Source organism: Pleurodeles waltl, chromosome 4_1 (genome assembly GCF_031143425.1).
Source record: "Pleurodeles waltl isolate 20211129_DDA chromosome 4_1, aPleWal1.hap1.20221129, whole genome shotgun sequence".
Lineage (NCBI taxonomy): Eukaryota > Metazoa > Chordata > Amphibia > Caudata > Salamandridae > Pleurodeles > Pleurodeles waltl.
Window position 1 is genome coordinate 274006072 of NC_090442.1, and position 23703 is coordinate 274029774.

At 43.5% G+C, this 23703-nt stretch overlaps 1 protein-coding gene across 2 annotated transcripts in view; it reads left to right on the forward strand.

Annotated features, from left to right (window-relative positions):
* SCUBE1 (signal peptide, CUB domain and EGF like domain containing 1) overlaps positions 1–23703 on the forward strand; it is a 2009692-nt gene that overhangs the window by 625027 nt on the left and 1360962 nt on the right. For both annotated transcript variants that reach the window (XM_069228295.1, XM_069228296.1), the window contains exon 7: positions 18262–18378. In XM_069228295.1, the coding sequence (XP_069084396.1) occupies positions 18262–18378 (117 nt within the window). The remainder of the gene's footprint in view (positions 1–18261; positions 18379–23703) is intronic.

Below are 23703 nucleotides of genomic sequence, written 5' to 3' on the forward strand. Positions count from 1 at the left end.
TAGCACTGTAAACATAGAAGCCAACTTCAGTGAATCAAATGCCTGCTGAAGGTCAAGTGATAGGCAGCCAGCGTTTGGAAAATTGGTGAGTGATGCGTCTATCACTTGATACAAGCAACTCATATTTAATGACGTGTCACAACCTGGTATAAACCGGCATTGGTCCATATGGACCAGATCTGGTAGCAATGGGAGCAATCTATGGGCTAGTATTTTACTAAGTATTTTATATTCCGTGGTCAGGAGGGAAAGCCGTCTGTAAGATGGAAGCTCTGTGGTATACCGACCTGGCTTAAGCAGTGAGGTGACCAGGGCCTGTTTAGTGGTTGGAGGTAGAGTGTTCTCAGCTACGGCGGCCCGATATAATTTTTCAAGTTTTGGGACTAAACGTGAAGCAAATTTATGATAAAACTCTGCAGGCATTCCATCAATGCCACGTGTATAATTACATGCCATGTGTCTTATCACCAAATGTATCTCCGCTGAGGTAATGGGCTACCCAATCACTTACCGTGCCGCGGGGGTAATTTGTGGAAGTCTCACAGCTTCAGAAAACAAAAATTCTGTCTGTATCAGATGGGGCAGATTGAAGTTTATAAAGCTCTATGTTAACTCATTTGAGTGGTGCATAAGGTCTTGGCAAGGGATTTAATCTTCACTGTTGGGGTAGGAGCTAGGAGAGGCCATATCAGGTTGGCTAGTAGGGTACCTGCTCTATCATCCTCTGAGTGTGTCTTGTGTAAGTATGTATTGTAGTCTGTAAGTCTAAGTCTCTACAGTAAATCTGCATATTCTGTTTTAGCGTTTTGTAGAACCTCTGTTTGGGCAGAATCACATATCCAAGGCTCCCAAATGGGTCTCCGTAGTTGTTCGTTCTCAGAGAACCGACTGGCGCACCCCTGCATTAGCAGATATAGATATTCCTCTAACTACTGTCTTAAAGGCTTCACATTCAATAAGTGGAGAGGAAGCAATGCTTGATGCAAATCTACCACAGTAAACTATTTGGCTTCTGCAGGAATTTGAACAAAAATGAAGCCTTCTGACCCCCAGGACAACAAGTAATTACTTTGTGATCAACATTGTGCAGACACTTTCTGAAATATGAAACTCTGCTGGAAACCCTTCATAATATTTTGCATGGGCTGTTGCATGAAGGCATATTTTCATTAAACTGCCTGGATTCTGCATGTTCTTCACATAAGGTTGAGGTTGTCTGAATTGTTCTGTTTTGTGACACCTGATTTAAATTTTACTGCATTTGGGAAACCATTTGCACCTCATTTTGAAATCTACTTGGATTAAACCTGCAATCCCGTTTCCAGTGGTCATTTTCCCCCATGACATGGCAAGGGCCATTTCTCATCTGTGCCTTATGAGCATTTTAGTTAGGCTTGCTGTTAGTAAAGCCTGTACCTCTGTCACGAAGTCCACCATTTTCACCTTGCACAAATTGTGCACCATTACCTTGCATGATTACACCTTACACATTAACACTAGCCAGGTGCCTGAAAACAACCTTAACTACTTTTTTGGAAAAACTTATTTTGAACCACCGTTAATTTCTCCTTCGTTGTTTTCTTTTTAGCATCATAACAGTCACTACAATGCTTTACGTGTGCCAGAATCTCATATTACGATTTGACCTGCTAGCATATCACACTTTGCTGAATATGCAAACAGATCTTTAGGCATAATCCCAGTACAAAATCCAAAACAAATCCATACATGCCTTCTTTCTTGGAGTCTTCATGTCCACTATTCTGTCTATAAATCTGCATTAATCTCATCTCTGATATATGCACTGACTCACCTGGAATTTGTGTCACTCTCAATATCTTTGACCAATATACTTGTTTCTGGGAAAGCTTTGTCTTTAAATGCTCAATAACCCAATTATAGTTCTCTCCTCAATTAACAGCTTATTCTAATTGGCTTCTCTCTGTGGTTTCAAATTTGTTCAAATCACTTTTGGAATAGTCACAGTTCTTTTCCCCACTTTATACCAATTCTCAAGTTTTTCTCTGAGCTTTCGGAAATTATTTATAAATGTGTAAAAATCACCCCTGGACCATGATACATGCACATATGCTCCCCCCTGCACTTCTCTCATTGGAAATCCCTTTTCAACAACTACTTCACAATTAAATTCACTCACCTTTTTTAACACCCCTGGTTTATCGGGTGGTTCCGGCAATTTTTTCCGATACTTTGTCAGATTTTCCCACCTTCGACTCATCTCTACTTATTCTATAAGGTTATGTTCTAATGTTTCAGAATTGTGATGAATTTGTTTACAGACATCCCTATCCTATGAGATCATGAGACACACAAATTATTTCTTGTTCTTAATCCACTTTCAATGCCTTTGCCAATTTCTGATATCAAAAGCTTGATGAGAATAGCTTTCTGCTTCCAAACATGTCAATTAATCATTATTATACTTTGAAACGTTGCCTTTAATGGATTCCCATCCTTGCCATTATTTCCAAATCTCCTTTTAGTTTAAAAGTATCATTCTCCATCACTTATGTCTCACTAAGTGAAGATGAGCTAGAAACCTCTCCTGACATTCGTCTCTCCTGCTCCTATCTCTTCTGTTTTCACTTACACATGAGCCTCATTATACTAGATGATATCACGGCAGTCAACAATCTGTAAACTGATCCTCTCTGACATATTCTTGTTCCCATTTTTGTTACATTTTGTTTTCTTTTTGTCCAATTTGTCAGCCAACACAGGGACAGCACCTATAATTTAACACTACCTGTCTCCATACCTTCTTCCATAACAGCAATCTCACATCCTTCTAATGGTTAACAGCCTTAATATTTTTTCATTTTAGCATTTTCTTATGTGCTCTCATTCACCATGAAGTAGCACTCATTCAGGGCTTCCAATAATCCAGGTCTAGGCTGAGGCTTCATCTCAAGCATTGCATGCCTCAAATTCTCAATGTTTTTCACTTCAAATATACTATACACAGGAAAATCTAACTCTTTCATTGTCAGCAGTAATTTTCTTCATTTTTTTAAGCCATTACCATTTATTTAACCTATGATCCAAAAGCATTTTATAGGCAGGGGACCAATTGTGGGTGGAGAATCTCAACTGTTAGCAGGAATCACTGGTTTATTCACAAGTGCACCCATTGTAATCTTTTCCACACACTAAACTGTTTTTATGCTGGTACTTCGAGGAGGGGTATCATGTGGAATCGGAGGCGTACCCCACTGAGTCAAATTTTCAATTGGCAAAGGTTCGCAATGATTGCAGACACACTACTCAGGGCATCTTCACAACAAATCCTTTATTTGGAAGGAAAACACCCGTCCCTGCAATGCATTTCGGCCAGTCGGCCTTGATCATGCATGCACGCTCGAAAGTGAGCACCCATTATAACTCAATGTACAACATCTGTGGAATATTGGGATTGGTGGGGCCGCTTTGCCCTGATTGAATTCCTTTCTGTCGAGTAGAATCAATCAGTTTGAATGCTATCATATGCTTCTGACTACAAACCGCAAAAAGTTGAGTTTCCCAAAGGCTCTGCAATAAGTCCAATGCTGTTTAATGCTTATATGTCATCGTTGGCAGTCCTGGTGGAATCATTTGGAGTGCAGGTTGTCTCATACACTGTCGACATGCAGATCTTTTCAACCTGGGATGGTAACATCTCTACAGTCCAAAATAGATTTGAAGCATATCTGTCAGCACTATTCTACTATAAGCGCTGGAGCAATCTCCAGTACAACACGAGCAAAACAGAAGTCCTAGTTTTCAATTCCCTTACCCCTTTATGAAGTAGTGAAGTTTGGCCGAGCTCTGCTCTGTCTCCTCCGATTCCTTCCACAGTAGTTCAGAATCTTGGGGTGAGGTTTGACAATAAATTGTTTTTCAACGCCCAGGCGGACAATGTGGTGGGGACCGGTTTTGGACCTTTCAGACCTCTGACAAAGTTTCTGCTTCCTCTTCCAGTGCCATGGTAGTGCGCGCCCTCATAACTTAGCTACTTGATTATGCCAATGCTCTACACTAGGGTCTCCCATTGTGCCAATGTAAGAGACTCCAATTAGTAGAGAATGTTGTAGCATGGCTTCTTTTAAAATTTCTGGAGAAAAACTACAATCCATCTTAATTCGTTGCATTGGCTACCAATTCAGGAGAGAGTGAAGTTTAAGGGACTGGTGTTGACACACCAAGCATTTTATAGATCAGGTCCTGCTTTTTAGGCCAAAATACTTATTCATTACCATCAAGCTAAAACTATGCACTCTTCGGATGCACTGCTGACAGTAATACCTAAAACTTGGAGGAATAAATGGGGTGGTTCCTCCTTCTCCACGCAGGCCGCTTCCGGTTGGAATGTCCTTCCTCTCTACCTGTGTGCTACTAAGGATGAAGGTTGCTTTAAGCAGAGCCTAAAATTGTGTCTTTTTAATAGTGCTTTTTAATGTAGTAGTAGGGTCAAAGACTGACAAGCTTATTAGTATCGGGACACTGTAGACTAGCCATGCACTTTATACATTTTATTTGATTATTTAATTGACAGGGAGTGATATCTGCAATAGCCTTTGCACGTGGCAGAGAGGAGCATGTAGTAGAGCAAAATCTAATTTCGGATCTAAAAGTATTGGAACAAAAAGATAAAGTCTGCCCTACATTCTGGAACAAACGGCAGCTGGCCATTCTGAGGGGCCAACTACGTGCACACAGAACGAATAAGGCTGAGAGGTCTCTTTTGGTGCTCAAGCAACGGTATTACAAAGGGGGTAACAAGATTGGTACGCTACTGGCACGCAGGTTGCAACAACAGCATCGTAAAGCACATATAGCTAAACTCCTGAAGTCGGATGGATCTTGAGCAGTCACAGAATGGGACAAATGGAACGAGCTCTGCACCTATTACAGACCCTTTATGGTAGGGACACAACATCAAAGGAGCAGATCGACGTGTATCTGGGCGCCTGGGACTGGGCCCCACTGGAGCACATGCATAGAGAGGGCTTGGAATCCTCTATCTCGGCAGAAGAGATTCGACAGGTGCAGCGTGCGCTTCCAATAGGCAAGGCACCGGGGCTGGATGGCCTCCCGGTAACCTTCTACCCGCTGTTTCTTCCTGTCATAGAGGCTCATCTGCTTAAGCTATACAATTCTTTTGACAAGGATATGGGGCTCACTCCCACAATGGCAGGCACGGAGATCATGCACATCCCCAAGCCAGATAAGGACCCTACCCAGTCTGCCTCCTACCGCCCCATTGCACTGCGTAACACTGACGATAAAAGCTACACGAAGATACTAGCAACTAGACTTGGAAATATATGCTTGGCCTCATAGACCCTGAGCAGGCGCGGACTACATTCAACGCCGGCAGGGAGCGGAGAACATTCACAGGGTGGCACATCTGATTGAGAAAGCCTATCGGCACACAATCCCTGCATGCCTATCTGGATGCGGAGAAGGCATTTGATAGGGTTTCTCCACTCTGTCTTAGTGAGGTTGGAGTTTGGCCCAGGTATGGTCTCCAGAATTATGTCGTCCTACGTGTCCCCAATGGCTACTATTCGAGTGAACAGAAGACTCACAGATCCCATCAAGTTTGGATGTGGCACATGGCAGGGGTGTCCCCTTTCGTCGTTTTTATGTGCCCTAGCGGTGAAGCCTCTAGCCATTGTGATACGCAGCAGCAGGTGGATTAAGGGGATACCCTTTGGGGCACAAGAGCATAAAATCAACTTGTTCGCTGATGACCTTCTCTCAACATTAACCCGGTTGGACACTTTGATACCTTTGAGGCTACCGTCTAGCAGAATTTGCAGAGGTTTCCAGATTCAAAATGAACCTCTCCAAATTGCAGATCTTGAACATCACCATCCCAAAATCAGATGTTCGGGAGATGCAAGATCTGGCACCTTTTTGCTGGGCCCCAGGTAAGACAAAATATCTGGGGATTTATCTCACGCCCACATTGGAAACGTGGGCAAGCATGAACTGGCTGATACTCAGGCGGGTGCTCCTTGAGGACCTCAAATGATGGAAGCCACTCCACATGTCATGGTTGGAACGCAAAAACATAGTGAAAATGAATGTGCTTCCACGGTTGCTGTACCTGTTTCAATCTCTCCCTACGTCGATCCCCTGAGATGACATACTGAGGCTCCAGCGTGACCTGTGAGCCTTTATTTGGGGCAGGAGGGCTCCCCCCCTCTCCAACTCTCTCCTAATACAGCCCTGGGATAGGAGTGGCCTGGGTTGCCCAAATCTGTTGGACTATTATGCAGCAGTGCACCTACGATATGTCTAGCATGGACAGCGAGGGAGAGTGAGAGCCATTGGTTCCATATGGCTAGGGCGGTGGCATGCTGCCCCTTGTGGGACCTGGCGTGGCTTCCCCGACATGCTCGTCCCCACAGTGCGTATTTAGCAACCCTGACTCAGATGGTCCTAAGCGCGTGGGATAGGTTGGCTGAATCGAGGGGCCTGACCACTTTCCCATCACCCATTACACCCCTGCACGCAATCCTGTGTTCCCCCAGCCCTAGTTCCGCACACCTTTGGGACCTGGACGGACACAGAATGTTGAACCAAACGCGACCTCTTTCAGGTCGATACCATAAAAACGTTCGAGCAATGTCAAAAGGACTATCGGCTAACTACAGCGGCGCGCTTGCAATATCTTCAGCTTAGACATTGGGCCCTACACCCTTCAGTACATCCTGCTATAACCCGCTTATACACTTCCTTTGAAACGTTCGTCAGGACATATACCTGATCCCGGGGGTTTATCTCCAACACCTATCGGATTCTGCAACACTCTACACCTCAACATACTTAGCACTATCAGCGCCAGTGAGTTGTATCCCCAACTGACAATATCTCTCCCAAACAATGGGAAAGATTATGGCGGGACATCCCTAAAACATATTGTTCTCTCTCTCTCAGAGAAACTGCCTACAAGCTCATGTACCAATGGTACTATACCCCTGCATTACTGGCACGCATATACCCAGGCACCTCGGACTCCTGCTGGAGATGCAGCTTGGAGCGGGGTGACTTCTTTCATATATGATGGAAGTGCGCGCCGATCAGCATCTTTTGGAAGGAAGTCCTAAGCCATATAAAAGATGTAGTGGAGTTCCCAAAGCCGGCCACTGTTTATATCGTGATTTTGGGACTACGGTCTGCCCAGCTGACAGCCATGTCCACAGCAGACTAGTCCCTTGCTAGCTACATGATGCACACAGCCAGGTAACTAATACCTATAGCATAGAAGCAAACAACATCACTCTCTCTGGCTCAGTGGTTTACTCAACTATAGCAAGTCATGGCTATAGGTGGCAACTCGCATAGTCTGTTCCTTACAGATGACATATTCCAGGCTATATGGCAGCCCTTGATAAGCTGTCTTACATGTACAGAGTACTCTTGCTTTAATCTGGCCCAGCTCAGAACGCTACAACTCTTCTAGTGACACCTCGCTCCCTTCCCATCTGACGCCACATAGGATAGACATGCCTATCATGACAAATAGATATCAAATGGGAAATACTCTACTTGCCTACAAGCATGTGATAACACCCTTACTGTACATGACCTGAACAATGTATTGTTGTTTCCTGTTGGTTTTTATGTTGAGCACTGTTCCCTCTCCCCCAATGTCCCTTTGTAGGCACAAGCAGTTTAAAGGATATCTAACATGATGTGGAACGATTTGCTTATCAGTACATGAGAATACGTCACCCAAGATTTAATGTGTATACATTGATTGCTTGACATGAAGCGCTGATTGTCCTCAGCGCACAGCTGTTTTTTTTCTCTCTACCTGTTAACACTTGATAAAGAGATTCTACACATAAATATATTATTACTCAGTCCTGGATATCAGTATTTGGTGGCTAGCTTACTTACAAATTTTATGTGATGAAGAGTAACACTGGGTGTTCTCTAAGTTCAGCTATTTAAAGTGCTACAGGGACATATGGCTACTGGCTTCAATAGTAGAAGTATTAGATTTGCATTGATAAGAGGAATCTCTTATGTACCTCAGACTTTTAGCCAATGAAATTGTTAGCAGGAAAGTCTGTTTATTCAGATAGTCCAGCTGATACATCAAGGAATGATTTTTTTTGAGAGACTGCAATCAATCAATCACTCAGTATATTTATAAAGCGCACTACTCACCCGTTAGGGTCTCAAGGCGCTGGGGGGGGGGGGGAATGCTACTGGTCGAAGAGCCACTTTTTGAGGCGTTTCCTGAAAGTCATGGGGTCCTGGGTCTGGCGTAACTGGAGCGGTAACGAGTTGCAGGTCTTGGCGGCAAGGTGTGAGAAGGATCTTCCTCCGGCGGTGGTGTGGCGGATGCGGGGGATGGTGGCAAGAGCGAGGCTGGCGGAGCGAAGATTGCGTGTGGAAGCATGGAAGGTGAGTCTGTCGTTGAGGTAGTCTGGACCTGTGTTGTAGAGAGCTTTGTGTGCGTGGGTCAGGAGCTTGAAGGTGATCCTCTTCGGTATGGGTAGCCAGTGCAGGTCTTTGAGGTGGGGGGAGACGTGGTTGCGGCGTGGGACGTCGAGAATGAGGTGGGCGGATGTGTGCTGGATTCGTTGTAGCTTTGATTGCAGCTTGGCTGTTGTTCCTGCATATAGGGCGTTGCCGTAATCCAATCTGCTCATGACAAGGGCGTGGGTGACAGTTTTTCTGGTTTCGACGGGGATCCATTTGAAGATCTTGCGGAGCATGCAGAGAATGTTGTAGCAGGAAGAGGAGATTGCGTTGACCTGCTGAGTCATGCTGAGAGTGGAGTCCAAGATGAAGTCCAGGTTGCGTGCGTGGTTGGTAGGCGAGGGTGCGGTGCCTAGAGAGTTAGGCCACCAGGAGTCGTTCCATGCTGAGGGGTTGGGGCCAAAGATGAGGACATCAGTTTTATCGGTGTTAAGCTTGAGGCGGCTTGATTCCATCCAGCTGGAGATGTCGTGAAGTCCGTTGTGGAGGTTGTTTTTCGCAGTTGTAGGGTCTTTCGTAAATGAGAGGATCAGCTGGGTGTCGTCTGCGTATGATACTATGTTGATGTGTGTCCGTGCGATGTTGGCGAGTGGGGCCATGTAGACATTAAAGAGCGTTGGGCTGAGGGAGGATCCCTGGGGGACGCCACAGATGGTCCTGGAGGCCTCTGACAGGAAAGGTGGAAGGCAGACTCTTGGTTCTGCGAGTGAGAAGTGATGAGATCCAGTTGAGAGCCTTGTCGTGGATTCTGCCGTTGTAGAGACGTGTGCGTAGGGTGTGATGACATACTGTGTTGAAGGCTGCAGAGAGGTCCAGCAGGATGAGTGCTGCAGTTTCACCTTTATCGAGCATGGTCCTTATGTCGTCAGTGGCAACGATGAGTGCGGTCTCTGTGCTGTGATTTTTTCTGAAACCGGATTGGGAGGTGTCGAGCGCCTTGCTGTCTTCTAGGAAACGGAAGAGTTGAGCGTTGACGACTTTTTCGATGACCTTGGCCGGGAAGGGGAAGAGGGATATCGGCCGGTAGTTTTTCGGGTCATCAGGGTCTGCCTTGGGCTTCTTTAGTAGTGCGTTGACTTCTGCGTGTTTCCAGATTTCCCGGAGGGTGGCTGACTCGAAGGAGCTATTGATGGTGTTGCAGAGGTGGGGGCCGATGATGTTGCTCACCTTGTTGAAAATGTGGTGGGGGCAGGGGTCCGCTGGGGATCCGGAGTGGATGGAGGCCATGGTGTGTGCGATGTCATCTTTGTTGACGAGGGTCCAGGTGCGAAGGAGGTTAGTGTTGCTCAGGGCGTCGGGTATGGTGGAGTGTGTGGTCTGATTGGGGTTGAAGCTGTCGTGGATTTCTTCTATCTTGCGGAGGAAATGAATGGCGAGGGAGTTGCAGAACTCTTGCGTAGGAGGGGGTTCGTTGGAGCAGGTCCTGGGGTTAGAGAGTTCTCTGACGATGCCGAAGAGTTCTTTACTGTTGTGAGCGTTGTTGTCTATGCAGTTTTTGAAGTGGGTTCTTTTAGCGGTGCAGATCAGCTGGTGATGCTTGCGGATGGACTCCTTGAGTGCGATGTGGTTGTGTTTGGTGGGATCCAGGCGCAAGGCCTTCTCTCTTTTGCAGCATTCTCGTTTGGAGTTTTGTAGATCTGGGGTGTACCAGCTGGGTTTGGTGCTGTGCAGGGTGTTTGAGGGTTTTTTGAGCGGTGCGAGGGTGTTGGAGCAGTGTGCTAATCAGTGATGCAGGTTGGTAGCGGCTGTGTCGGGGTGCGTGGTTCTTGGTGGAGGGGTCTGGGCGAGGGTGGAGATCAGTTCTTCTGTTGAGATTTTGCTCCAGTTGCATCGGGGGGGGTTGTGTGCGGTGGTGGTGGGTAGCTAGTTTCTGGTTGGAGAAGTGGATGCAGCGGTGGTCCGTCCAGCCGAGTTCGGTGGTGTGGCTGAAGGAGACGTGGCTGTTGGCAGCGAAGATGGGGTCGAGTGTGTGGCCTGTGGTGTGAGTGGGTGAAGTGACGAGTTGTTTGAAGCCGAGGTTGGCGAGGATGTCCAGTAGGTGGTTGGTGTTGATGTCGTTGTTGTTTTCTAGATGGAAGTTCAGATCGCCAAGGATGATGTAATCTGCTGAGGCGAGGGCCTGGGCACTGACGATGTCGGCGATGGTGTCGCAGAATTGTGCTCGGGGGCCTGGAGGTCTGTAGATCAGTGTTCCTTTGAGGGTGGTGTTGGCATTGACGTGAATATTGAAGTGGAGGTGTTCGGCGGAGTTTAAGGTGTCGTGGGTGTTGGTCGAGACTTTGATGGTGCTTTTGTGGACTATGGCGATTCCCCCTCCTGGTTTATTGGTGCGGTCCCTCCTGGTGATCTTGTAGCCTTCAGGGATGGCAATGGTAATGTCGGGTTCAGAGGCCGAGCTTGTCCAGATTTCGGTGAAGAAGGCGATGTCCGGTGATATGGAGGTCAACAGGTCCCAAAGTTCGATAGCGTGTTTGTGGATGGAGCGGATGTTGAGTAGAATGCAGTTAAGGTGGTTGTTGGCAGGTCTGTCGTGGTGCTTTAGGGTGCAGGTGAAGTGGCAGGCTTGGCAGGCGAAGGGTCCTTTGGTGGTCCTAGGGGTGGACTGGAAACAGGTGGAGGAGAGTCCTGGGTTGAGGGCGTGGAGGTCGCTGGTGGTGTAACGGCGTCTGGTGGTGTGGGGGGGCCACGGGCCAGCTGCAAGTACCTTTGATTTGTCCTGCTTCCAATACTTTTCTGACAAATGGCTAGACAATATTTGCAAAATTCAAATAGAGGAGCACTTTAATTGAGGTAACGCAGCATTGAAATACATTGTACGATAATATCAAGTTCTTCAGCCTTGATACCATGAGCCATGGTATAGACAATGAGATGAAATGTTGCTCGATGCTTGGGATGCTTCACTTCCCCTGCATACCAACATAATACATTTTTCAATTGATTTACGTCCATGGTTTACTCAGTCAGTTTAATAGCAAAAGAAGTGTCAAAGATACCAGTCTGAGCAAATCGATTTGGGGCACGTTATTAGTGGCTACTATATATTTGATAAACACTGAAGCAGAATTCAAGCTCAAACCATTCAACAGTGAATTACTGTCAAATACAGGTAAACATGTTTATAGAAAAAAAAACACCAGCCAACTCAACTATTGCGTTACAATTAAACCAGTTAATCATTTGTGTATTTGTTGATGAATACTTGTTTCTTTATTTCTGGTTATTGTTGTGCAGTTCAAATCATCAGAACTGATGAGGCCAGGATCTCTGGCTTCCAGTAAGAACTCAGTGGGGGTCTCAGAATTCCAATAATAGCTCAGTGGAGGTCCACTTCCAATAATGATTAAGTGGGGGTCCACAGAAGTCAAAAATGTAAGAACCACCGGTGAACATGTGCAAACACAGGCAAGAACAATGGTGTGCAGATTATTTCTGATGTGTCTCTGTGAAACCTGCCCCTTTCTGTGCAATGTCTCTCTGTGTCTGCATGGCCCCAGCATCGCAAAATTAGGAACAGAACTACAGCACAATATTGCTAGCTTGGAGAATCACAACAGAGCTAAGACATTGGAGACACAGTAGGAGACGAGTTGCATAGGCACAACACACTGTGCACGTTTGTGCATGTCTGTGTTTGCATATGTTAGCACATTAAAGCCAGATTGGTCAGCTTTGCCAGTAGTTGTTTGTTAATGTTTCTGATATCTCTAGATGTTACTATTCTTGCCTTCTATTTAGCATGGAGAGCATGTATTAATGTCAGTATTTTGAAAAAATTGAAGAGGTGGTCTGAGGGTTAGACATTGTATTTAAATTGTATTTCTATAATGCTTACCACCCTTGACGAGGTGTCAAAGCGCTTTTCGGAAAGCACTCCACAACCCAAATGAATTATTGGTGGATTAGTATAAGGAAATTTGAGTTAAGTTAAGCAGTGGACATGTGAGTCTGTTAGTTGGATTGGATAGAAGAGGGAAAATCTAGAAAGTGTTAACTGGGAGATCATAGTAGTAAGATGAGCTTTACGATGAGTAAAGGAGATATGGAAGAAGGAAGAGTCTGTAGAAAGGGATTTGGGAGAGCATAGTAGCAAAATGAGGTTTGGGACTAGTCAAAGGAGAAATACATGAGGGAAGAATTTAGTAGGGTTGTTTGGGAGATCATAGTAGTAAAATGAGGTTTGGGGTGAGCCATGAGGGTCAGAGGAGTGAAGAGCCTAGACAGGGTTATTTTGCAGATTACAGTAGTAAAATGAGGTTTAGGATGAGTCAGAGAGTGGAGATAGAGGATAGACTGAGAGCGGTATAGTGTGAGACAGAGTAGTGCATTGGAGAGAATTAAAGTTGTTTTTTTCTTCTACAGCAGGAGTAAAGTAATAAATATATAGATACCTGACTTAAATGTCAGAACTATGCAAAGGAGCAGTTTACCCTATTAGGGAGAGTGACTGCTGTCATAACCTTCCTTGGTTGACTAATATCTCCAAAAAACAACAACTTTTTCCAGTTGCAACATGTGAGTATTTCAGTTTTGAAAGCATTTAATTTGGGATGGTCCATGGCACACACTGATCAACGGCTCTGAGGCAACTGAGGATTTCTGAGTTTCCAATGTCTGTGGGGCTTTCCAATTTAAGGAGTATTTGTGTGCCAACTGCATAGTTGTAGCATGTAAGCTGAAATTCATTGATTGTTGCCGGTAATGACTTCATGTAGATGTTGAAAAGCATGGGCAAGATTATAGAGCCTTGAGGAACCCCTGCTTTTGTGAAGTACAGTTTGGATGAGAAGGAAGCAGTATGAAGGACATTTGTTCTGTTTTGAAGGTAGGATGTGATCCAGTCTAGAGCTGTCTCCTTTATACCAGCTTCGTAGAGTCTTTGTATTAGAGCGTCATGGTCAGCTGTGTCAAAGGCAGCTGAGAGGTTGAAGAGAAGTATTGCAGCAACCCCATTGCAGTCTGTGTTTTTAAGGTCATCCTAGATGGTAAGGAGGGCAGATTCTGTGCCTCTTGCTGGGCAGAATCCTGTTCGGTAGTCTGAAAGTATGGAGGTATCTTCAATTACCTGTGACATCTAGGCGAATGTTGTTCTTTTTATCATTTTGCCGAGGAAAGGTCCTTTTGTAATAGTCATGCGGATCTAGGTTTGTTTGTTTTCTTTTTTGTTTAATGGGAGTGTGTATGCCTTTTTTAGGTCTTCTGGAAAGATTCCGTAGTTAAAGAATTATTGCTGATTCTTCTTATTGGTGTGGCAGCAGAGGTAGCTAAAAGAATGTTCTTGAAAATGTGTGATGGACAAGGGTCAGAAGGGCAGCCACAAGGCAGATCCATAAATTTGCTTTGTGATATTTGTTTGAAAGAATGCAAAGGCTGGGTTAGCTTAATCTTGGGGGGAGATTTTTGGAAATGGGTTGGTGCTGGTGGTTTTTCCTTTGCTTTAAATAGGAGTCCAACGTATCAGCTTTGTCTGTGAAATCTTGAGTAATGGGATGAGTTTCTTCCATGCATTTAGATTTAAGAAATTTGGTGAGAATTTTATAAAATTCTTTAATTGCACATTTAGCAAATTGCAGAGATGTATGTGTGGAATTTCTTTAAAAACGCAGTTTAATGGTAGAACCTTTATAGTGTGTATGAGCAGTGCTATGATGTTGTTCAATAGAAAGCATTTGAGTAGGGATCTATTGGCATCTTGGTCTTTTGCCCAATAGATGTTTAAATCTCCCAGGAAAATCTGATCACAAGAGGAGGTGAGACGATCACTGCATTAATTAAGAAATTCATCAATAGAACTCATTTTGCTGCATGATCGATAATGTAGGATTTGAGCTTTAGTAGTTTAGGTGCAATATTTGTAATCCCCACAGTGAGGTACGGGAATGAGGAGAAGTTCTGGGGTAAAATAATTTGTAGGGAACTCCTTTTGGATAAGGGTAACACCCTACAGTTTTTTCTGTCCTATTTCAGTTGAGAATGTTCTAGTTGTAATATAGTGAACAGATGTATCTGCAGAATTACGTTTTGTGAGTATTTTAGCATCAAGGGCAAGGTCTTCAATAAAGGTAATTATGGAAATTGCATGAGAGATTGAAGACCTACAGTTCAGGAGGCAGATGAGTTGTGGTTTGTATGAGATGAATCCATGATTTAAGAAGAGGTCATTCTTATGAGTTTGCTTTGTCAGATTGATCTTTGATTGTGTTTATGATGTCTAGCTCTGACAATTATTGTAATAAAATATGAATCAATCAATGTGTTGTGGAATCTGTTCAGAGTGTTTCATTATGAGATGCTTTACAGGTAATGTAGGTGAATAGATTGTTCAAAGCTTTGAAGTTGTTGTGCATATTTGCCACTTTAGGGCTAGGTGCTTCATGTAATGTGTAATGGGGGTTGGGAGAGCAGTTGTGGGAAAGAGTGCTGAGGTTTGCAGACTTTGTTCCACCTAGTGAGGGTAATAGAGCTCCAGTTTGATGTCAAGCAGTTAATTTTGAGAGTGAATACAGATTTGCTCTGTCAAGTGGCTCATGTGTTAATAACGTCTATATTTAGTTGAAGTCTTCTGTAAACAGTCAGTTTGTGTGTTATTGTGTTGGACTGGGAAATTGATTAACAGAGGAAGGCTGTATATAAGGGCACGGGTGGCCACCAGGAGGGTTGTGAATTTGGTCCTGAACAATATTTCAGTCAGTGTCAGGAAAGGCTTTGGTCCATATAACGATCCAGACTACATTGATTTATGATGACAATATGCTGTCTGGTTTCATTCTTTGAGGGATGTGGGAGTAGTAATATGGATTTAGTGAGAGCTAGTGTTGTTGTACTCAATATATATGGCAGGTTTGGCATCATTAATAACGCCTCTACAAAATGTAAGGGCCATTAAAGAATCAACGCATGTGGTAAAGATGTCGAGATTAATATGCAAGAGTTGGATGGTGACCTTTATATTTCCCCACTGAATGCTGCGTAGCTCACATGTAGGGTTAGTCTGAAATAATGTTTTCCTGTAAGGGTTGTTTGTGTTCTTTGAGACTGATAAAGAAAGCATTGTGTGCCAGTCCACGAGGATATGTGCTTAGAAAACAAAAGAATAGGCAGTTTTCATGGAGCTCACGAGGAGAAATAAAATCTCTGATGTGGTACTACTTGTGTCTTACAGTCCAATCTTATTTGCTTTTTTTGTATTTTATAGTTGGTATATAATGAGATCATGCAAAAACACGGTGGCTAACGATCTTGAAGGCTGCCATTTTTTGGGACAGCTTCAATATGCCATAGGTGGGGTATCAAACAATACAGAGTGAAAATGCAGTAGTGAGATTTCATCTTCATTGTAACAGGTGTGGGTCACTACGAATTAATATTTGGCTGGCAGTACACTATGATGCAAAATCACCTTTGGGGCAACATCAGGACGAGTGTTTACAAGAGTGTAACATATTTATCTGCAAGATCAACCCTGGTGCAAAGTAAGCAAAATTTTGGGTCGAAACATCTGCAAATTCACATTTAGGTGCAAATACACTTTATTGCAACATCCTCAACAGTGTGATAACACACATGAAAACAAAAACCAAATGTAGGTGAAAAAACATATATTGGTACAAAATCATCCTTGATACAATATCGGCAGAGGAGTGTAGATACTTTTTAGGTAAAAAAAATAATTTAGGAGCAAAAATCAATAGGAATATGGTATTTGGCTTTGATGCACATACTCACTTTCCCCCCTGGCAGGAAGAAAATGCAAGATGCCATATTGTGTAATAAATATGCATTAGTATACCATCACTTTTGATTGACAGCACACTTAGGTGTTAACTCACGCCTGACACAAATCAGAATGGGTTTAGCAAATGTAAATTTGCCCTTTCATTCATGTCCAAAATTGCATTTGAGAGTTCAAAATCATCATGAGTGCAAACTAGGTAGTATAATGGTATCTCTTCTAGGATCAATGTCACCATTGGTGCAGCATCAGCAGAAGTGTGAAAACAATGTTTGGGGTACCTGTAGAACAAATACACATATAAGTGCAAAATCCCACACAGGTGAAAAATGTATTTCAGACAATCACATCACCATTGGTGCAACATCAACAGAATTGTTGAAACACTTTTAGGAGCAATGTCACATTTAGGATCAAAAACACATTCTGTTACACAATTGGTGCAGTATGTATACAAATGTGAAAACATTTTAGGTAGAGAAAAACTTTAAGGAGCAAAAATCTCATCTGGCCCTCATTACGAACCGGTTCTGTGTTTATTACACCAGATAAAATGTAACAGATTTGGAATTTATTCAGTACAATAAATAATGCCTGTTACATTTGTGCTTTGAAAATGTGTCAGACAATGTGGATGTTGTTGCTTACTGCAGCAAAATTTGCATGCTTGGTAGTTATCGGGCCTCACTGTCCTTAAATTCCAACAGGTGTGACTGCCTAAATTTACCATGAAGCTGCAGACATTGTCACCCCTGGTAATTACAGTCACCAAACAGTGCATCCCGATAATGAAATATCTCATAGATTCACAATAAAGAAGCTCAGATTTGATGAATGGCCCAGTTCCTGGAAGCAGCTTTGAGCCTTCACAAAATGAAAGAAACCAATGACGCCAGTGTGCTTGAAGGGGAAAATGATGTTCACTGACTAAGCAATTAGACAGGTATCATTGGAATCAAGTCTACTGACAACCAGAACTCGTTGTTATGGTCTGGCTTGAAAGCGCAACTGTCACCAGTCAATTATGTGAGCACACTGGACAGAGGCCTTGGTTTCATCCATATTTTGGGAACCAGGAGGACAAGTTTTGGTTGGGAGAAGTTGTGTGCTTTCACAAAATAGGTGCTTCCCTGACACGTATCTGTGATCATTTTGTTTCTCCAGCTGCCTGAGCTTAACCTTTCAGGGGGACACACGTCACCGAATGCTATTAAAGGTATTAGATACCTAGATAATATATGGTGTTTTCTGTGGCAGAAGCTCAGATGGGAAAAGGGCAGTCATTAACCTACATGGATATTTAGGTCTCCCTCGAAAGTGCAACTGCCAGTTGACCTTTTAACCTACACCAGTTCTATTCTTTTGCACAAATACACCTGCATTCCCTTGCGATTTACTTGTAATGCGTCACACTACCATGCAACATTCCCTTAAAGCCAGACATATTTGCACTGCCAGTTCTTGTTTCTTTTCTGATTGCGTCTTCTTTCCTTTCTTGTGCCCTTTCCTGTGCTTCCAATTGTGTGTATTGCATTCATGAACTGTACCTTAAAGAAACAGTTTGGCCCTCATAACGAGTGACACGTTAATTCCGTTTTCGACTAAAACAACATTCTCCTTGGAATTATACTTTTTTTTTTACTTCCACACAGAGATTTCGGCTGCTGAAAGCAGTGAAAATGCCTATGTTCAAGTCTAAGGAATTACCAAAGGAATATGACTCAACGTTACTGATTCCCCTAGTAATTCCTCATTTCTTAGTGCCTGCTTAAAGTACAAATTGTAATTGACTGGATGGTATCAGTATCCCCAGGTTGGGGGAAATCTGTCCTATTTTTCAAAGTCTATATATTTGTGGTGTTAACGACATGGGCTCTGATAGTGAGCTGTGTATATATAATCAAACAAAAATATTAGCAATAATCATTGGAAATATGTGCCTCCTTAGCAATGTTATCTGGTTCAAAAAATAAATTTACCTTTGACTTCTAATGCTCAATGTTGCTTTATTTACTTTTCATCCCTAGAGACATGTGCTGTCAATAATGGTGGCTGCGACCGTACATGCAAGGATACAGCTACAGGGGTTCGTTGCAGTTGCCCGTTCGGATTTACCCTACAGCTGGACGGTAAAACCTGCAAAGGTCAGCTTCTGCTTGATTTTCCATGCATAATACATTTAGGCAGACCTATGACTTCGGGTAAAGTAATTGGTGTGAAATCCACTCAGTGTTGCTACTGACTTTAATTTTATGTTTATTTTTTTATTTTAAAAAAACCTAATTTATGCTTGGGATTATAGTTGCATCAGACAGGATGTGGAATATCCAGAAGATTCTGGGACACAGAGTCTGCGTTGACCTGTTTAGAGGACCTTTACATTAATGCATAGTGGAAGAAAATAGCTGCAGTTCCACTGACAAGCATAAGATACGTAATTTTGAGTTACAGTTCCCGAACAGCCATGCCACTGGAGTGTTATTCATACACTGAATCAATATGAGCCAGGTATAAAATCAGAGTTATTCCGTGCCTGGTTGATGGCGCAGCAGTCATTTATTAAAGATGAGTAATACTGCCCAAATAAAAACAGCTTACTCTGACTACTGATGTACAGTGTTTTAAATTCTCCTTTTCTTTGTGATCACTTTACACCTTCTGCATTTTCGAGATCCTGAAGTTGCTGGTAGTAGAGCATTGCACTCTGTGACATTGCCATCATGTGCCACAGTAGCTGTGTGCATAAGTCTTACTATATGATTGGTTTCACTCAGTAGCTGTATTTAACTCTCCAGTAAGTCCATTGAAAACTGGTGCAGAATCTGGCCATATACAGAGTGCTCTGATTGACCCTCAGAGCCAGAAGTTATGTTATTGTGTTGCTGTTTTGCATTGTTGCTGTGTTGCATTGCTTTGTGTAGCTGTGTTGTTGTGCGATGTGTTGTTTACTTTCATTGCTTCAAAGTTGCTGTGTCTTGGTGTTTTGTTGGGTGGTGTATTGTTTTGGTCTTTGTTATGTTGTAATGTGTTGTGTTTTGTTCTGCAGTGACATGTCTTTTCATGTGCTGTTTTGGGTTCGGTTGGGTTGTATTGTCGTGCTGGTTTTGTTCTGTTGTGGTGGAGTTCTGTTGTCTGGGTTTGTTATTACTTAATGTTGATTTCTGCTGCTGCAGGTTGGTCAAAAGGGGTATTTCAAGGATTACCTGTTTGTATGTGTTGACTCTAAAGTTCACAAACTAATTAGAAATCGAGTCAAGAACTGAACAATTCGACAAAAAAGAAAGCGAATGGTTCCGATGCACCTTAATGCCACGTTTGCTGCAATTCTATTAAGTCGTATTTTTTATAGTGCAGAGAAAATGCTCATACGGTACTTAAAACGGAAAATTATTTTTCAATATCACTTTGTCTTCCCATGAGCAACTGCTTTGAAATTTGAAACAAAAAACTTATTTGAAAGTACCAATTATTTACAATCATCTACCAAGTTTTTGTGGTGATATGTCAGATAGCTCTAGTGGTTTTTAGAGAAAAACATAGATTCACTAAAGATTGATCCTTGAAGCCCACCAACACCTTTTTGTAATATGAATATCTCAGAATCTACTGAATGGTTTTAGCTGAAACCACCAGAAGGACTTAGGGGCCAAGCGGGAACCGCCAGAAGACCGTACCGCGGTCGAAAGACCGCCGCGGTCATTCTGGGTTTCCCACTGGGCTGGCGGGCGACCGCCAAAAGGCCGCCCGCCAGCCCAGTGGGAAACAGCCTTCCCACGAGGACGCCGGCTCAGAATTGAGCCGGCGGAGTGGGAAGGTGCGACGGGTGCAGTGGCACCCGTCGCGTATTTCAGTGTCTGCAAAGCAGACACTGAAATACTTTGTGGGGCCCTCTTACGGGGGCCCCTGCAGTGCCCATGCCATTGGCATGGGCACTGCAGGGGGCCCGCGGCACCCCCTACTGCCATCCTGTTCCTGGCGGGAGACCCGCCAGGAACAGGATGGCGGTAGGGGGTGTCAGAATCCCCATGGTGGCGGAGCGCGCTCCGCCGCCATGGAGGATTCTCAAGGGCAGCGGAAAGTCGGCGGTACACCGCCGACTTTCCGTTTCTGGCCGCGGCTGAACCGCCGCGGTCAGAATGCCCAGCGGTGCACCGCCAGCCTGTTGGCGGTGCTACCGCCAACCTCCGCCATGGCGGTAATTACCGCCAGGGTCAGATTGAACCCCTTAGTTTACTAATGTTTACAAAATGCCAAGTTTGGTTAAATTCCATTTAGCATTTTTCCAGTGGCAGAGAGTTTAAATGTATATGGAACTTACGGAATGATTTACTAACACCTTTTCTTGTCGTAAACCCTGTAATTCGGTAAACTGGAGAACTTGAAACAATAAAATGTGTTTTTCAAATGCACTAAACCCAGTTAGTGATTCATTAACACATTAACAAATTGCTAAATGAGTTTAGGAAATCGCTGTTTGGAATTGGCATGTTTAGGGCGACCCTTCCAAAAAGCGATTTCTCATATTATGTATTAATGTTTTGCAAATTAAATGTGTTTGCTAAATAATAATATTTCATCAACACCTTCAAGGAGGTGGTAACCAATTCGTAAATGGGAAGGGGACTCTAGGGCCTCCCTTCCCCTTTGTGAATGGTCCCAAAAGCATTTTTAGGAGTAGGCAGAGGTCCAGGAGACCACTACCTACTCTTGAAAAAACATAGCTTTACAAAATGTTTTCTTTTTTTAAAAAAAAAACACTTCCTGTTTTCCTTTATGGAAAACAGGCTGCATTTAAAAAAACTACTTAATTTAAAAGCAAGCACAAACATGGTGGTTTGCTAACCCCAGCAGGACATCATCTCTGTGATGAAAGTGAATCCTAGTGGGTTGCAATTTGCATCCTACCTGTTTATGATTTATGAGATCGGGCGATTGCATCCCTCTGTGATTCAGTGTTTTGTGAACCAACATATTAACACATAATTTTGTAAGAAATGTAGTTATTATCTGAAAAGGGCGAAGACTCCACTAAAAAAATACAGTCAGTCAAATAAGAGAGAGAGGTCCCCACACCAAGGGGAAGAAGCACAGGGTTAGGCAGTAATTTTAGATCTCTCCAAGGAAATCAATAAACCACATACATTTGTACCATACAGAAATCCATTCATCATATAAACAAATTCATCAAGCAAATCCAGTACAACAACAATGTAAAAAAAAGCACCAGGCATTAATGACATGTTCCTTTATGGAAAACAGGCTGCATTAAAAAAAAATACTTTATTTAAAAGCAAGCACAAACATTGTGGTTTGCTAACCCCAACAGGACACCATCTCTGTGATGACAGTGAATCGTAGTGGGTTGTAATTTGCATCCTACCTCTTTGATTGATGAGGTAGGTCAATTGCATCCCACTGTGATTCAGTGTTTTGTGAACCAACATATTAACACATAGGTAAGTTCACAAAATTTTGTAAGAAATGTAGTTATTATCTGAGAAGGTCAAAGGCCCCACTTAAAAAATACAGTCAGTCCAATAAGAGAAAGGGCCCCCACACCAGTATCGGATCTCCTCAAGGAAATCAATAAACCACATACATTTGTACCATACAGAAACCTATTCATCATATAAACAAATTCATCAAGTAAATCCAGTACCACAACTATGTAAAAAATAAAAAAGCACCAGGTTTCAATGACGTGTTCATGAATCTCCAATACAGTTGTAAAAATGTCACTCTATTGTATCACTCGCCTAGAGGTGATAGTATTACTTGTGTGGAATTAAAAAACATTGTTGCAAAAGCATGCATGTACATTAAAAAACCACCCCAATCAGATATTACTCCCCACTCAAAAAATAAACACAATCCTTGTAAGGCGAACCACAAAAGTCACTAATTAACCTGTGATTAACCTTCTGGTAGCTTGGCACAAAAGCAGTCAGGCTTAACTTAGAGGCAATGTGTAAAATATTTATGCAGCACTCAAACATTAGTGAAGTGAAAACACAACACGAGAAAAATCCCAAACCAATTTCGAAAAATTGAGTACATTTTAATAAATAAATAAAATGATATCTTAACAACCAAAATCAGTAGAACCAGAGATAATAAAGTTTAGAGTTTTAGGTAGAAAGAGCACCAACAGGCACAAAGTGCCACTTGTGGTTATCTGATTGCGTAAGACCAGAGGACGTCATAGGTTGAGGCTAACATGGGTGGGATACAGAGACCAGGTTAATCCATCTGAAAAGAGTTCCATTCAGACTGGAGGGGGCAGCAAGGAGGAGACTGTCTGCATGAGGAGCAGGTCGAGCATCGTGGAGGGTTGTTGCTGAAGGACCAATAGCCAATCGTCACTAGAGCTTTGTGTTAGTTGATTGTCGCAAACATCTGTCAGTGAGGACTGCAGGTCTCGTGTTGACAGGCGTCACAAACGGTTGCTGTTTGCAAGCAAGTCCAGCTGGAACTTAGCCTTTGTGGTCATTATGGGTGTTCGATTCTCAGCGTGAAGAGATCACTTCACGGTCACAAGGAGCCCAACCTTCAGGATTTTCACTTTTTCTTGTGAAGAACATCACTCTGATGCCAGCAAAGGATCCTGGACCTCGGGTTGGGGGGCACCTCTTTGGGATAATGACTCACTCCAGTGGAGGCCAACAGCAGGGCTCGGGCAGGTCCAGTTGGGGATGGCCGATTGGGCAGTTGCACAGAGGCCTCTGGAAGATTGTTGTGTCCCTGTAGCCCACACACTTAGTAGCCTGGGATCAAAGCAAGCTAGTCCAATCTTCCTTCTTCAGACAGCAGGTTAATCCTTTCAGCAGCAGATTAGTCCTTCTGGAAGCAGGTCAGTCCTTCTCCTGATTTACCATAGGTCCAGAGGTGTTCTGAATGTGCCATTTGTATGTCTGGTACCAAACCTTTGTGTGAGGAATTCCCTGGCCTATCCTCAAACCGGCTCTGGTCAGTTCTTCTCCTCCCCCTTAGTTTGGCTCCAAACTATCTAGTGTGATATAGGCAAGGGAAGGCCTGATGTGGGGTTCCTTTGTGTGTGCTGCAGGTGAAGCCTTTTGAAGTGTAATCAAGGAACAGGACAGCTCCTCCCCAGCGATCCTGTCAGGAAGACCATCTCCACTCACACTTGGACTTCTATGGTTTCCTTATCTGGAAGCAATACACAAACCACAATGGCAGAGCCAGTCAGTCATGCCGTAGAAATGCAAAAACAGATGGGGATGAGTGTTTGAAAAGTTTCAGCACTCTCTCCATCATCCTTTTGTGTTGCTAAAGTCACCCTCTGTGGGGAAGGGTATGCCCAGACGTGGATCTGGTGCTCACTGTGGCACTGGATTCAAGCTAGCCTGGCTGATGAAGGGTGATACCCTGAAACTGGTCCCAGGATGCTTCTTTCCAGTCCATAGAGGACTTGGCCTGGCAGTTCAGGCTGGACTTTTCCCATGGGGTCA